The sequence below is a fragment of the Schistocerca cancellata genome, chromosome 1, assembly GCF_023864275.1.
Source record: "Schistocerca cancellata isolate TAMUIC-IGC-003103 chromosome 1, iqSchCanc2.1, whole genome shotgun sequence".
Lineage (NCBI taxonomy): Eukaryota > Metazoa > Arthropoda > Insecta > Orthoptera > Acrididae > Schistocerca > Schistocerca cancellata.
In genome coordinates this window covers 563,182,106-563,197,923 of record NC_064626.1, presented here as the reverse complement: position 1 = coordinate 563,197,923, position 15,818 = coordinate 563,182,106, and the positions used below count along the sequence as shown (strand labels likewise).

The window sequence follows — 15,818 nt, the reverse complement described above, 5'->3', positions numbered from 1 at the left end:
AGTTCTATCTTGGAACATGTTTTCTTCCCATGAAGGATTAAGTTGCCATCATCTATTCATGGAACTGGATAGTGGTTTGATGATTATTTCCATGAACACAGTGACTATCTGGTTTTGTAACAGTATATAGAAACAGTCATATTGTGTTCTTTGCAATATGCAGTTTGTTTCGCTCTAATGTGAGAGAGTTGCAGCAGATTCAAGGGCCAGTAGATGATGAAATTTGGTACTTATCATGTTTAAATTGTTTCGCGTGACATGTAGTTTTCCCAACTCTCAAAACTTATTTAAAATTTCAGAAAATTTGCAGTTAATGTGAAAGCAATTAACTCTCAGTGGCTTCAATTCATGACATATTCCCTTTCATGTTCAACTGAGAGTTGTTATCAGTTAATCTTTTGCTTTTGAAATCAATCATAAGGTAAAACTGATGATAAAAATCAATACTTAATATGCAATTTTAAGTGCCTGCGACAATAAATAGGCATCAAAAATATATCTTTTTATCATAGGTCAACATTCAACAATTTTAAACTGTAGGATGGAATCTCGCTCCATGAACCATGGACCTTGCCATTGGTGGGGAAGCTTGCGTGCCTCAGCAATACAGATAGCCGTACCGTAGGTGCAACCATAACGGAGGGGTATCTGTTGAGAGGCCAGACAAATGTGTAGTTCCTGAAGAGGGGCAGAAGCCTTTTCAGTAGTTGCAGGGGCAACAGTCTGGATAATTCACTGATCTGGCCTTGTAACGTTAACCAAAATGCCTTGCTGTGCTGGTACTGCAAACGGCTGAAAGCAAGGGGAAACTACATCCCTAATTTTTCCCGGCGGCATGCAGCTTTATTTTATGATTAAATGATGATGCCATCCTCTTGGGTAAAATATTCTGGAGGTAAAATAGTCCCCCATTCGGATCTCCGGGCGAGGACTACTCAAGAGGACGTCGTTATCAGGGGAAAGAAAACTGGTGTTCTACATATCGGAGCATGGAATGTCATATCTCTTTGTCGGGAAGGCAGGTTAGAAAATTTAAAAATTGGAAATGGATAGGTTAAAGCTAAATATAGTGGGAATTAGTGAAGTTTGGCGGCAGGGGGAACAAGACTTCTGGTCAAGTGAATACAGGGTTATAAATACAAAATCAAATAGGGGCACTGCAGGAGTAAGTTTAATAATAAATAAAAAAATAGGGGCGTGGGTAAGCTACTACAAACAGCATAGTGAATGCATTATTGTAGCAAAGATAGACACGAAGCCCACGCCTACTAATGTAGTAAAAGTTTATATGGCAACTAGCTCTGCAGATGACGACGAGATAGAAGAAATGTATGATGAAATAAAAGAAATTATTCAGATAGTGAAGGGAAATGGAAATGAACATTTAATATTTATATGTGACCCGAATTCAAGTGTAGGAAGAGGAGGAGAAGGAAGAGTAGTAGGTGAATATGGAATGGTGGTAAGGAATGAAAGAGGAAGCTGACTGGTAGAATTTCGCACAGAGCATAACTTAATCATAGCTAACACATGGTTCAAGAATCATGAAAGGAGGTAGGAGGTTGTATACATGGAAGAGGCCTGGAGACACTGGAAGGTTTCAGATAGATTATATAACGGTAAGACAGATTTAGGAACCAGGTTTTAAATTGTAAGACATTTCCAGGGCAGATGTGGACTCTGACCACAATCTATTGGTTATGAACTGTAGATTGAAATGGAAGAAACTGCAAAAAGGTGGGAATTTAAGGAGATGGGACCTGAATAAACTGAAAAAAAAAACAGAAGTTGTACAGGGTTTCAGGGAGAGCATAAGGGAACGATTGACAGGAATGGGGAAAAGAGATACAGTAGAAGAAGAATGAGTAGCTCTGAGGGATGACGCAGTGAAGGCAGCAGAGGATCAAGTAGGTAAAAAGATGAGGGCTAGTAGAAATCCTTGGGTAACAGAAGAAATATTGAATTTAATTGATGAAAGGAGAAAATATAAAATGCAGTAAATGGAGCAGCAAAAAGGAATACAAATGTCTCAAAAATGAGATTGACAGGAAGTACAAAATGGCTAAGCAGGGATGGCTAGAGGAGAGATGTAAGGATGTAGAGGCATATATCACTAGGGGTAAGATAGATACTGCCTACAGGAAAATTAAAGAGACCTTTGGAGAAAAAAGAACCACTTGTAAGAATATCAAGAGTGCAGATGGAAACCCAGTTCTAAGCAAAGAAGGGAAAGCAGAAAGGTGGAAGGAGTATATAGAGGGTCTATACAAGAGCGATGTACTTGAGGACAATATTATGGAAATGGAAGAAGATGAAGATGAAATGGGAGATATGATAATGCGTGAAGAGTTTGACAGAGCACTGAAAGACATAAGTCGAAACAGGGCCCCAGGAATAGACAACATTCCATTAGAACTACTGATAGTCTTGGGAGAGACAGCCATGACAAAACTCTACCATCTGGTGAGTGAGATGTATGAGACAGGCGAAATACCCTCAGACTTCAAGAAGAATATAATAATTCCAATCCCAAAGAAAGCAGGTGTTGACAGATTGAAAATTACTGAACTATTAGTTTAATAAGTCACGGTTGCAAAATACTAACACGAATTTTTTTACAGATGAATAGAAAAACTGGTAGAAGCAGACCTCAGGAAAGTCCAGTTTGGATTCTGTAGAAATGTTGGAACACGTGAGGCAATACTGACTCTATGACTTATCTTAGAAGACAGATTAAGGAAAGGCAAACCTACGTTTCTAGCATTTGTAGACTCAGAGAAAGCTTTTGACAATGTTGACTGGAATACTCTCTTTCAAATTCTGAAGGTGGCAGGGGTAAAATACAGGGAGCGAAAAGCTATTTACAATTTGTACAGAAATCGGATGGCAGTTATAAGAATTGAGGGGCATGGAAGGGAAGCAGCATTTGGGAAGGGAGTAAGACAGGGTTGTAGCCTATCCCCGATGTTATTCAATCTGTGTGTTGAACAAGCAGTAAAGGAAACAAAAGAAAAATTTTGACTTGGAACTAAAATCCATGGAGAAGAAATAAAACTTTGAGGTTTGCCGATGACATTGTAATTCAGTCAGAGACAGCAAAGGACCTGGAAGAGCAATTGAAAGAAATGGACAGTGTCTTGAAAGGAGGATATTAGATGAACATCAAATCAGATGATACTCATGGAATTAGATTAGGAAATGAGACAAAGTAGTAGATGAGGTTTGCTGTTTGGGGAGCAAAATAACTGATGGTTGAAGTAGAGAGGATACAAAATGTAGACTAGCAATGGCAAGGAAAGCAGTTTTGAAGAAGAGAAGTTTAACATAGAGTATAGATTTGTATGTCAGGAAGTCGTTTTGGAATGTATTTGTATGGAGTGTAGCCATTTGTGGAAGTGAAACATGGACGATAAATAGTTTAGACAAGAAGAGAATAGAAGCTTTCGAAATGTGGTGCTACAGAAGAATGCTGAAGATTAGGTGGGTAGATCACATAACTAATGAGGTGGTACTGAATAGAATTGGGAAGAAGACAAATTTGTGGCACAACTTGACTGGAAGATAGGACTGGTAGGTAGGATATGTTCTGAGGCATTAAGGGATTACCACTTTAGTGTTGGAGGGCAGTGTGGAGAGTAAAAATCGTAGAGGGAGACCAAGAGATGAATACACTAAGCAGATTCAGAAGGATGTAGGTTGCAGTAAGTACTGGCGGATGAAGAAGCTTGCACAGGATAAAGTAGCACGGAGAACTGCACCAAACCAGTCCCTGGACTGAGTACCACAACAACAATAACAACAACAACAACAACAACAACAACAACAAAAGGATGGAATCTAAGAACCATTTGCTACAAACGGTTTGAATTCATTCCTTTTCTGTTTTGTCGTTTCCTGTTGTTGTTGTTGTTGTTGTTGTTGTTGTTGTTCTTAGGACAGGGATGTTTGCTCCATTGTCTACCATAAACAGTTACTCTTTGTTGTAATCTTTGACAAAGATGCAGTAGTGGCAGGCCAAAGTAATATATGTGACAGAATATTTGACTGTTATTATGCCCAGAATATTTTACTGGTATTTTGAGAGCCACATCTAGATCACATGATTTTGCCATTTACAAGTATGAACACATTTTTTCTAGTTTAAATTCTAAACAAAAATGAAAATGGTAGTGGCAGTACTTCCCATTTTTGTAGTATCTTGATAGTTTCCTGTTCTCACTATATCAACATCACCATCTCTGATTTCTGTTTTCTCTCAGTTGACATTTTAGTTTGTTGATTTGCGTGTGTAAATGTAATGACAACTTCCGTGTTGGCGTCAACTGAACGTCATTAACTAACATCATTTCCATCATTTAGTCTGCCATCAAAGCCATTTTATTTTCACCTCTTTCAAAAATAGCTACAATACTTTTTATGCTGCCAGAGTGTTTATCTAACCACGAAGTTTCAAGGATCTTTTTGGCCATACTTTATTTTGCTTATTCTTTAATTTTTAATAATAGTTGACTTCTATATCACTAAAGTGCAGTTTACTTACTTATGTTTTTTTCACTTGATGAATATTCGTTTGACTCAGAACTGGCAATCAAATCCAAAATGTGTTGAACAAATCATGTATCTAGTTGCACTAATAAATTATTTAATTTCATAGTTTAAGATGTTGAGGTGGTGATATGAAATTTTGCTTCAGCTTGACTTAAACAAATATCAGTTGTTTTTTCTGTATCCAAAATGGTGGTTATTTAACATTAGCATTGACCCTGTCCACTTCAGCTTCACCTAGAGATGCAGCATTTTGGTTTATGTCTATGGTCTTGTATGTTATTTCTTCTTGGTCACATTGGAGTTGCCACTTAAGGGGTATCCCTTAAGTTTAGAGATATTTTTGTGAGAAGTTTATTAAGCCAGGCTCCATTTGTCTGCAACACATTTTTTCATTACTGCTTACTGTTGTAGTTTTGTAAAACAAAATTTTGATGAGGTAACTGGAAGAGCAGAGCTACAGAATTTTCGTAAGGATATGTAGTGAAACAAATGAACATGCTATTAGGAACTGCTTCATAAACAATGTGCTTTTCAATCGCTGTTTAGACTTTTGTGTGTTCCCAAACATTCTGGTTCTTTTGCACTCTTTTCTTAAAAGTGAGTGCTGTAAGAAACTGAGTACTTACACTCATTACTTTACAGAGAGCCTTCCATCATTCTGTTCTCTTAAAAAAGAAAATAAATAATGTGAAACTTTGTTCAAGGGTTTTTTTTTTTTCCTTTTTTTTAGCGTGCAGCTCAGCATTGCCGTAAGCCCCTGCTGAATGCCGGTGATGGTACTGGTGAACACCCTACCCAGGCACTGCTGGATGTCTTCACAATTCGAGAAGAGATAGGCACTGTGAATGGCCTGACAATAACAATGGTGGGAGATCTTAGACATGGAAGGACAGTGCATTCTCTTGCCAGGTATTTGTATATTTAGTTTCTGAATGTATAGTTGTATTTTTCATTATGAATTGTGTGCTTATATATTATCTACACCCACTAGTATTCATTCTAGAATTATTGTCATTATGAGCATATGGACCCTATTGGATCATGCATTACATTTATGATTCACCTTTCTTATAGCCCATATAGCTTTCTTCTGGCCACTTGGTCCCTGATCTTTTAGGGACTTCATTCTCTGTCTTTACTACCCACCTATTTATCTTCCGATGGTAAAGTTTCCTGTCTAGTATGTCTGATGTTCCTATCTATGACTTTTCCAAGTCATATTTGACTTTTCCAAGTCATATTTGACTTCTTCTATCCATGGAATGTTCTTCTGTTTTGCAGTGTGTGTCAAAATCTTATGAGTTAGCCTTGAAGATGGGAGTCTATAAATGTGTCCATAGAATTTCAGCCTTCGTTTCCTGATACCTGCAGCAAGGTTGGATAGTTCTTGTGTTTCTTTGTGTGATTTGAGTCCATACCCCTCTTCTGTTTTTTCTGGTCCCAGCATTTTTCTCAAGATCTTTCTTTCCTCCTTCAAGATGTTCTCCAGATTGCCTTTTCTATTAAGTACCAAGGTTTCGCTCACATACGGCACTTGAGGTTTAATAACTGTATTATAATGTTTGATCTTTGTATGAATGGATGTACATTTCTTGTTGTGGATTTCACACTTTCCCTCATATGCTCATTTGAGTTTTTGTAACCGAACTTTCTGTGCTTCCTTTTCCAACCCTGCAAGTTCTATGACCTCACCGAGATATTTGAAGTGTGGAACTCATTTGATCTGCCCGTATTTTTTGTTCAGTTCCTGAATGTTGAATTTAGTGGAAATGAACTTGGACTTCTCAAATGAAATTTGTAGTCCCAGTTTTCTCAGCGCATTCCTTGAGGACTTCAATCTGTTTGATTTCTGTATTTTCACAGGTCACTAGTATCACTAGGTCATCTGTGAAAGCTAAACAATTGACGTTGATGTCATCATTCTTTCATCAGAGTTGAATGGGTTTCCAGTGGTCCTAGGTTTTCAAATCTTTCTCCCATTCTCGGATGACTTTATCCAGAACAAGGTTGAAGAGCGGTGGTGACAATCAATCACCTTGTCACACACCGGTCTTTACCTCAAAGGGCTCTGACAGTTGGCCCATGAATTTCACTTTTGACTTTGTGCCCATGAGTGTTTCCTTGACGAGTCTTAATGCCTTTTTCTTTTATGTTGCTTTCTTTGATCTTCTTGCTGTCAAACTTTTGAAGATGAGTTTTCTTTTTGGAGTAAATTTCACTTTGATCCACACTAGATAGTGGTCAGAGTCAATGTTGGCTCCTCTTCGGACTTGCACGTCATGAATTTTTAGAATTGTTATATTGTGTCTTCAGATTTTTTGGGAGAATTAAAAATGAAAATCTGTTATTTATCTGTGCTGGAGAAACATTAGGCTTTTCTAACTAAAACACAAACATGAGGCTAGTTTACATCATATTGCAACATAATATTGGATCTGGGGATTAGAAAGTTGAATACTACCAAAATCTGCAGTGTGTTTTTTATTGTTGTAAAGCAATGGAATTGCATCATATTGGATGAGCATGGGATCCGTTTAGTCCTAGCAGGCTGTGTGACTTTACAAATCACATGAATGCCTAGTTTTTTGCAAAGTAAAACTTGAATGCAATGCTGCAGGTCGAGCCAAGGATGTAGGAAGTTTAACATAATAAGTTAACATTACGTGCTACCTGTTTTGGCTTCATAAAATAAGTTCCTCATTGAATTACTGCTGCTATTCATTCCACTGCCAAATCCAACTACTCATATGCATAATTCCTACATGACAAGTAAATAAATAAACACACACACACACACCAACTGGATCTTAACTCATATTACCATCTACCAGCTGCAATCTGAACTGTAGATCATATTCAGATCAGGCAACAGGAAAGGCAGTTTGTCAATAGCTGTGTAAAACTGATGTTGACATTGGTATTAGTTCTACACTGTTTTTGATAAACTGCACTGTGTAGTGCAAGACCTGAATATGGTATGTGACATCAATTGAAACTGGTAATCAGTAAGATAAGTTGTGATCCAGACTTTGTTTGTTTACTATAGCAAAAGAGATCATGGTTCCTAGAAATGGCATCAAATATGTTCTGTATGATTGTTTATTTACATTTTCTCTCAATTCATGTTGCCTCTGAGATAGAAATGAAGGACTGAATCAAGATTTCTGTTTCCTGTTAGAACAATGAAAATCCTCAGTAGCCTAATTATGTATTTGATAGACAGCATATTCTTCATTTTATGACAATCTGGCAGTTTGTTCTATGATTAACAAATCTAAAGATAGCTGTTGTTAAAATTGTGTGTGGTTTGGAAGCAACTATTCAGTGCAGTTGTACATGACACATTTAGTATCTCTTCCACCTTCTTCTTCTTCTTCTCCTTCTCCGTTTAACTATAAAATGATTCATTTTCTATACTTTTACACTTGTGTTGGAAAATAATGTTTCTGTATTTTTACAGCACTGTTCCCTTTCCCTTGATTTTTAACATTTTCTTGGGCAGGAATGAACTCGAGCATAGATGTTCATCTCTAAATTTTGGAGAAAGCACAAAATTTATCCATGGACTTTCAGCTCTTGAACATTTTAATCATTACCAAAGGACAGTAACAAAAGTTTTGTGCATGGAATTATCTTTAAGAACTGCCAAAGTCTTTGTAATAGCTATTAAAAATGCTAATTTCTTATATTTAACATAGTGAGCCAATTTTCTACCAGGTAATTTTGATACTGCTTTAATCATTTAATGGATGATTAGTAAAATAAGTTACAAAAGTTTTTATTATGATAAGTGGTCCTATAGTTAAAACATTTTTATGTACATATGTGCAAGTTTGAACTTTAGTGCAGAACAAAATGTGTTGTAGGTAATATCTGCCAACATAAAATAAATAAAAACAAAATGTTTTTTCCGTAGGTTGCTTACATTATACAATGTGCAGCTGAGGTATGTGAATCCACCAAATCTTGGAATGCCTTTAAATGTTGTTCAGTTCGTTGCATCAAAAGGCATACCACAGGAAGAATTTAGTACGCTGGAGGAAGCTCTTCCAGAAACAGATGTCCTGTACATGACCCGCATTCAGAGAGAGAGATTTCCATCTCAAGAAGCATATGAGAAGGTAAATATTATGAATGCAGTGAAGATTCTAAATTTAGTTTATGAGTTATTATTATTATTATTATTATTATTATTATTATTATTATAATGTGGGTGTATTACATGTGTAAAGCTCCCAAAGAACATTTTCTATGTTTACAGAGGACTAGCATTTCTGAATCAGCAAATAACAGTGATGCCGAGTTAAATCAAAATATTAACTGAAGAGAATAACAATCTGCAGGAGCAAAATCCCTTGACCTGCTGCATTGAAACCATGTTTGATATAATTAATTACGAAGAGTAAATACTGTTAGCAGACAAAAAGACAGAGGGGTACCGTATTTACTCGAATCTAAGCCGCACTTTTTATCCAGTTTTTGTAATCCAAAAAACTGCCTGTGGCTTAGAATCGAGTGCAAAGTGAGCGGAAGTTCTGAAAAATGTTGGTAGGTGCCGCCATAACTAACTTCTGCCGTCAAATATATGTAGCGCTACACAGGCATGCTTTGTAGGCACAAACATAAATACTGGCGCCAAAACCTCTGCGTCAGTAAATAAATTTAAAAAAAAAAGGTGGAAGACGAGCTTCTTTTTTCTCCGCCCTGAGTTTAGACCACTGCATTTTCATACATTATCCAACGAAGTAAATACAAATTCCGTATTGTTCATCTCCGAATGTAGTAGAATTTCAATGTACTACGAAAATCCGACTGGCAAGACTGGGATGTTTTTCAATATGGCCAACTCTACGTTCTGAATTTTTTCCTAACTGTGAGAAGAGATGGTTGCTAATAGTAACCTGATGAAATGTGAATCACAAGCAGTATTCTCTTCCGTGTTTGTTGCTATCTCATTTAAATCCTCTCTGCCTAATAAACTACGAAACTAGAGTGAGACAACAGCAAACGCTGAAGAATATACTTATCGTGTCATGTTGATATTCGTATTATTCTTATGCCTAATAGTGATACAGTCAGAAATGAAGCACAGCAACTGACTATATTTTTAAATCTAAGATGACTCTAATTTCTGTGCAGAATTTGATGTACTAAAGAAGCGGCCGCAAAGATTTTCAAACGGAGAAAAATTTTCGCCTAACTCTCGTTCAGAACGTGTTCTATCATACGCAGCCTATTATTTGGTTCTTGTTGATAATTCTCAAAGAAAGCAGCAGTGTAAGTAACAACTTGACATTGCTTCGCTAATGAGACGGTTCGCCTCTTTTTAATTGTAAGCGGCGCTAGCGCGCACAAAAGCAAGCCATGCCGCCAGCAGCGACAGGCCGTAAACACGCACTATCAGAATGCGACAAACAATGCATGACACAGTACAGTGATGCATTTTCAACTTAGAGTGACGTAAACACCTATAACAGAGAAAACAGCACTTATCAGATCAAAGCAAAATAAGCAATCGATTGAAACCAGACGAAACACGTGAAAAAGGAAGGGTACCCATATAAATACGGACAGAGCGCCTGACACATAGCAACGGCTACCTGGTAAAGCTTAACTGCTAAGCTTACGACTTAAACCAAACTACTGTAGCTGTATCGTCATTCATTCGACCTAAATTGTATCTCATATTACAATGGACCAACTTTGTTTCGATTTGGAGGTGCGGCCTAAAACTTTTCTCTCCCATTGAATTTCGAGTCTCATTTTTCAGGTGCGGCTTAGATTCGAGTAAATATGGTAATCTGGTATCTTCATGAAGGCTTTTGGGCAGACCACATTAATTTGTAGGGAACTGCATCCTTTTCATTTGCCAAGTTACAATGAATGTATTACACTTGGTAACTGAAATGAAGCTATGCATATTTATGTTGGAGATAGATAGATAGAAGAACTGTGAGTTTCTGTTTCTGATTGTGGAAGTATCCGTACGCCACTGGAAACATGAAAATTTTACCCATGATACAAGACTGCTGACACACTATTGGCTGCCAATCATCTGCCTGCGCAGAGCAAATGGCAACATTCTGTCTGTGCTCCTCTTTACTCTGAAATGCAATTGATTTCATGAAACAGGCATTTGTTATTCCACAACAGCCCAGAAGGGATACTATAGAGAGAGAAATACCTCGCCTCCTCTAAGAATAGTTCATTCATTTTTGGAAGGATACCATTTGAAGTAAAAATTTTTGTATGTTTTCTGTTTGATTTTCTTCGTGTGATGTGACTTCATGGCAAAGATTATAATAAAATGACCATCAACATCTTTGCTATCGAAGTTAAATATCATTAAATTTACATGAGAGAAAGGAACAATCGGAGTACAAATATTCCTATGAAAGTATACTCCAAAGAGCCCGCCCAGTTGGCTGTGCGGTCTAACGCACGGCTTTCTGGGCGGGAAGGAGCACCTGGACCCCGGCATGAATCCGCCCGGAGGATTTGTGTTGAGGTCCGGTGAACCGGCCAGTCTGTGGATGATTTTTAGGCGGTTTTCCATCTGCCTCAGCAAATGTGGGCTGATTCCCCTGATTCCCCTTATTCCACCTCAGTTACACTATGTCGGCGATTGCAGTGTAAACAAGTTCTCCACGTATATGTACACGTACACCACCATTACTCTACCACGCAAACATAGCGGTTACACTCGTCTGGTGTGAGACATTCCATGCGGAGGTCCACTGAGGGCCGAACCGCACAATAACCCTGGGTTCGGCGTGGGGCGGTGGAGGGGTGAAGTGGACTGCAGTAGTCACCGTGGGGTTGTGGACCACTGCGGCTGGGGTGGAACTGAGCCCCTCAGTCATTTCTAGGTCCCTGGCTAAGACACGCATCATCTCAAAGTATCATTGCATACATAACTTCTATTGATTGTGTGGAAACAGTTACAGTCCATAATATACCTCTCTTCGATTTGTTTCACAATGAATTGATGAAGAGAAAGCAATTTCATTTGATAAAGAATGATAAAGAACAATGTACTTGCTCACTTGTCTGCAACTACCATGGTCAGATTTCATATTAACTGCTATACTAAGTGAGATTTTGCTGTTAATTGAGTGTAAAAAGTGGTGAAATACCTTTCACAATTTAAATTTCAAATTGACATACAAAGAACTTTTATTACTATCATTATTATAATTATCCCATCTAAAGTAAGTGTCTGTTAATTATATGTTTAGGCCCTAAAAATGGAATAAATAGGAATAGAAAAAATGTGGTATTCACATTGAAAATTAAACCTGTAGCAAAGTTTTTACAGTGATTATTTTCTTACTTTTTCCAGAGCATCTGTGTGTACAGTCCCACAGATCTCAAATTTAATTATAGTAGAAATGTAAAGCCATAGCCATTAAATAATTTCATGGCTTTACATGTTACTGACTTGTGAAAGGATTAATATGATGCTGGAAGTGCCTAGGTGAAAATAGAGGATGACGCAGAAAAATGGGAACATTTCCACAATCCAATAAAACTAGGAGTAATGAAGGAAAAAAATGCATTCATAGTAATTGAAACCTTCCTTTTAAAAAAATATGTCCTTTAGATGGCATCCTTCTGTGTACGAATACATTCCTGAAATCTGCTGTTGAGCTTCCTCATTGACTGGTGTAACATCTCAGCTAGGGTACTGTGAATTGCATCCCGAATTCTCTGTTTTAACTCATCCAGGGTTCTTGGTCGAGTTGTGTAGACTTTGCTCTTAGGTAGACCTACAAGGAAAAAATCGCGAATGCTTAAATCTGGTGATCCAGGACGGCAAGGGAATGTTATCAAATTGTGAGATCACACAGTTGCCAAACAGTTCTCACACATATGCCATTGATTGCCGTGCCGTGTGTGAAGTCGCTCCATCCTGTTGAAACAAGGCTTCTTGAACGTTTGGAAATTTGTTGAATGCAGGTGTAATGAAAGTTTGTAACATCTCCACATGATGATCAGCATTGACAATTATTGTTTTTCCCTGTTCATTTGTGAAAAGATATGGTCCATGTGATGAAACACCAATCCATACTGTCAATTTACTAGCATGTAAAGGGTGCTCATGAATGTCATTAGGATTTGTGTTTGCCCAGTAATGGAAGTTTTGTTCATTCACATAACATGTGAGATGGATGTGTGCCTCATGTGACACCCACAGCTTGTTTAGAAATTTATTGTCATTGTTTATTTTTATCATCATTTGTTGACAGAATCCTAATCGTAACCAGTAATCATTGTCCTTTAATTGTTGCACCATCTGTAGTTTGTACAGGTGAAACTTTAAATCAAGATGAAGAATTCCGTGAACACTGTCCTGTCCTGGGCTCCGTAAGACAGACCCATGTACAACGTCAATGTTCACTGGAAAATGCACACTTCTTGACCGTCCAGTTGGTTTCTTCTTGAGGGCAGATCCAGTCTCTTCAAAGTTATTAATCAAATATTTTATCACATGTTTCGATGGAATGGCATCATGATGTCCTAAATTATAAAAATATCAAAGCTCCCTATTCGCCATTACCAAACTATCATTGTTTTCATAAAACATATTTATGGTTAACTCATGCTGTTGTCTGTTCCACTGATCCATAATTACTGAAATGGCGGACTGTTTACTTGCTAACTGTCATGAACCTGCAATGTTGCCAGCTGCCCATGGCTGCCACTACTCATTTCAAACATTCCCATTATTCTGTGTCACCCTGTATGAACTATGGAAGAAAGGCGTATATGCATGTGTGCTTTTACTCGCTTCAAATGTTTTGGTGCTGCAGCTTCATTGAGAGTATGGTTTGTGTCTGATGGAATGGGGTGGAAGGAAGGAGGAGGAGGCTGAGAAAGAGGCAACAAGATGGCAGGAAAATTGGATGATGAAATTGTAGAATAGGTTGAAGAGTGGAAGCTGCAAGATAAAACAGAGAAAGTGGGAGACTGTGAAGAAAACAGTGTGAATGTAGTGGAGGAGGGGAGTGGGGGTGAGGGAAGGAGGGAGGGAGATAATGGAAGGCATGGTGATAAGGTTGGAAGTGGATGGGTGACAGGGGAGTGAGATATTGTGGGTTGGAAGGGTGCATTGGATGAACGAACCCCCCATCTCTGGTGCGACAAGATGCTTGTACTGCGAGAGGAGGAGTTAGTTGTCCAGGTAGTCAGCCCTTACACTGCATGCACTTAGCACATCAGCTGTTATATTCCTGTAAAAGGCCCAAGTGCAAAGCCTGCCATCTGCACCCCACAGCACATCCTGGTCAAGTCGCATCAGACAGGACCAGCTCTGAAAGCAGTCATGATAGGTGTCAGCTCTGCTGTAATTTCTACACGGCCTTTTATGTGAGTGCCTACAACCATCTGTCTAGCTGAATAAATGGTCATGTGATCAAGAGAAAATTTGACCACGTAGCATCAGTACATTATGCTAAACGTAACCCTTGTCCCCCTTGCCTCTTGCCTTCTGAGTGCGAGCTTCTCAAGTCTCAGTCCCCTATTTTGTGTGGCTCCAAGTACGGACACTAAAAAAGGGTAATTACAATTTCAGACATGCTCCTGTCATGGGCTCAACACCTTACTGTAAAGTGAGTGGTTACCTTTATTTCTTCCATTGTTTATAAGAGAGGACTAAAGAAGTAGTATAGTAAACTAATGCAGGCAGTTGGTGTCAAATTATGGACAGATGTCATTAGAAACATGTTTAATTTATAACTGAAGATCCTCAAATTATACGTACCAGACAAGTACATTTACCAAGGCAAAAATAATCAAACTTCTCATTATTGAACCTGGTAGCCAACAAAAGACCTGGAATTCTTTCTATGGCTTAATCTACAATGGTAAGAAGTAGGAAAGTTAATCCACCTGTGAACAGTTGAAAGGCCGAGAGAGAGAGAGAGAGAGAGAGAGTGTGTGTGTGTGTGTGTGTGTGTGTGTGTGTGTGTGTGTGTGTGTGTGTGTCAGAAGCTCCGATGTGTAGCAGTCTTTCCTTTGTGTCTGTCTGCAACTTAATGCCTTCTTTATTAAGTCAGAACCAACTTATCCTTTTCATAAAATAATCCATCTTTGAAGTAACCAGATGTAAATGATATCGAAAACCAGCACTACTGTATATTATTGGAGTAACTTGCAACAGAGTAATATTCCCCAGTGTTATTTTTCATAGAAAAAATTGTATTTTTTGTTCACAGGCTTGTGGACATTTTGTGGTTACTCCTGAACTGATGACACTGGCCAAACGCAAAATGGTTGTTCTGCATCCTCTTCCACGTGTGTTCGAGATCAGCCCAGAGCTTGACATTGATCCGAGAGCAGCTTATTTCCGTCAAGCAGAATGTGGAATGTATGTTCGTATGGCACTGCTTGCAATGGTTCTTGGGCGATGTTGATAAAAACTTTGTCAGATGCATTGTGAGGAACCTTTCAACCTTTACACTGTGATATGTGCCCATGAGTGATATACATATATTTTTTTTATCACAGTTATTTCTATTTTGAGTCAGTATTGTGATTATGTATTAGAATGCAACATTCCGTAGAGAGTATCTAAGAAGACACTCAAAAAATTATATTCACTGTATTTTTTTATGACAAATCTGAAAGTAATATGAAGCTGTTCTGTAAAAACAGCCAGTCACAACTAACAAAATGTAAAAAATCTAGCAGTATTCAGTTATTAATAAAGAAAGTAATCTCATTATCTCTGAATATTGCCCATGTAGACAAAAAATTGTCATTTTCCATCATTGTCACCATCTTTCCCCTTTTTTCAGTCCATTTATAATTTTGAAATTATTGAACTTGATGATGTCAAAGTATCACTTGCTAGTGTATTGTATGTCAAATGTTAGCAACTTATCAGTTGCACTGTTAAAAAACTTTTGTATATCAATTTTGAATAAAATTATCAGGACAATTTTGTTTTGTTTTTTTGTTTTCTTTACTGTAATGTATTGTAAATATTAATAAGATTTCCAACATCCTATAATTGAGAAAAATTGCAGCATCTAACATTACAAATACAGAAGGTTACAAGGATGTGCACTTGGTTTTTACTCTTGTTCTCTTTTCATACATGGTGAAATAGATGCTCCTATTGAATACTGTAGCAAACTATGTAGAATTTACTGTGCTGAAGAAGAAATTAGGGCATAATGAAACCATATTAAGACTGTTGTAATTTTAAAGGCAATACTTTGCTTTCAGCATGAACACTACCCTTCAACCCACTGCCGTATATCAAT

At 37.8% G+C, this 15,818-nt stretch overlaps 1 protein-coding gene across 1 annotated transcript in view; it reads left to right on the top strand.

Annotated features, from left to right (window-relative positions):
• LOC126181199 (CAD protein) overlaps nucleotides 1-15,482 on the top strand; it is a 572,589-nt gene extending 557,107 nt beyond the window's left edge. The window contains exons 31-33 of the mRNA XM_049924752.1: nucleotides 5,279-5,457; nucleotides 8,465-8,669; nucleotides 14,766-15,482. Coding sequence (XP_049780709.1) covers nucleotides 5,279-5,457; nucleotides 8,465-8,669; nucleotides 14,766-14,963 — 582 coding nt within the window. The 3' untranslated portion in view covers nucleotides 14,964-15,482. The remainder of the gene's footprint in view (nucleotides 1-5,278; nucleotides 5,458-8,464; nucleotides 8,670-14,765) is intronic.
• The last annotated feature ends 336 nt before the right edge of the window (nucleotides 15,483-15,818 follow it).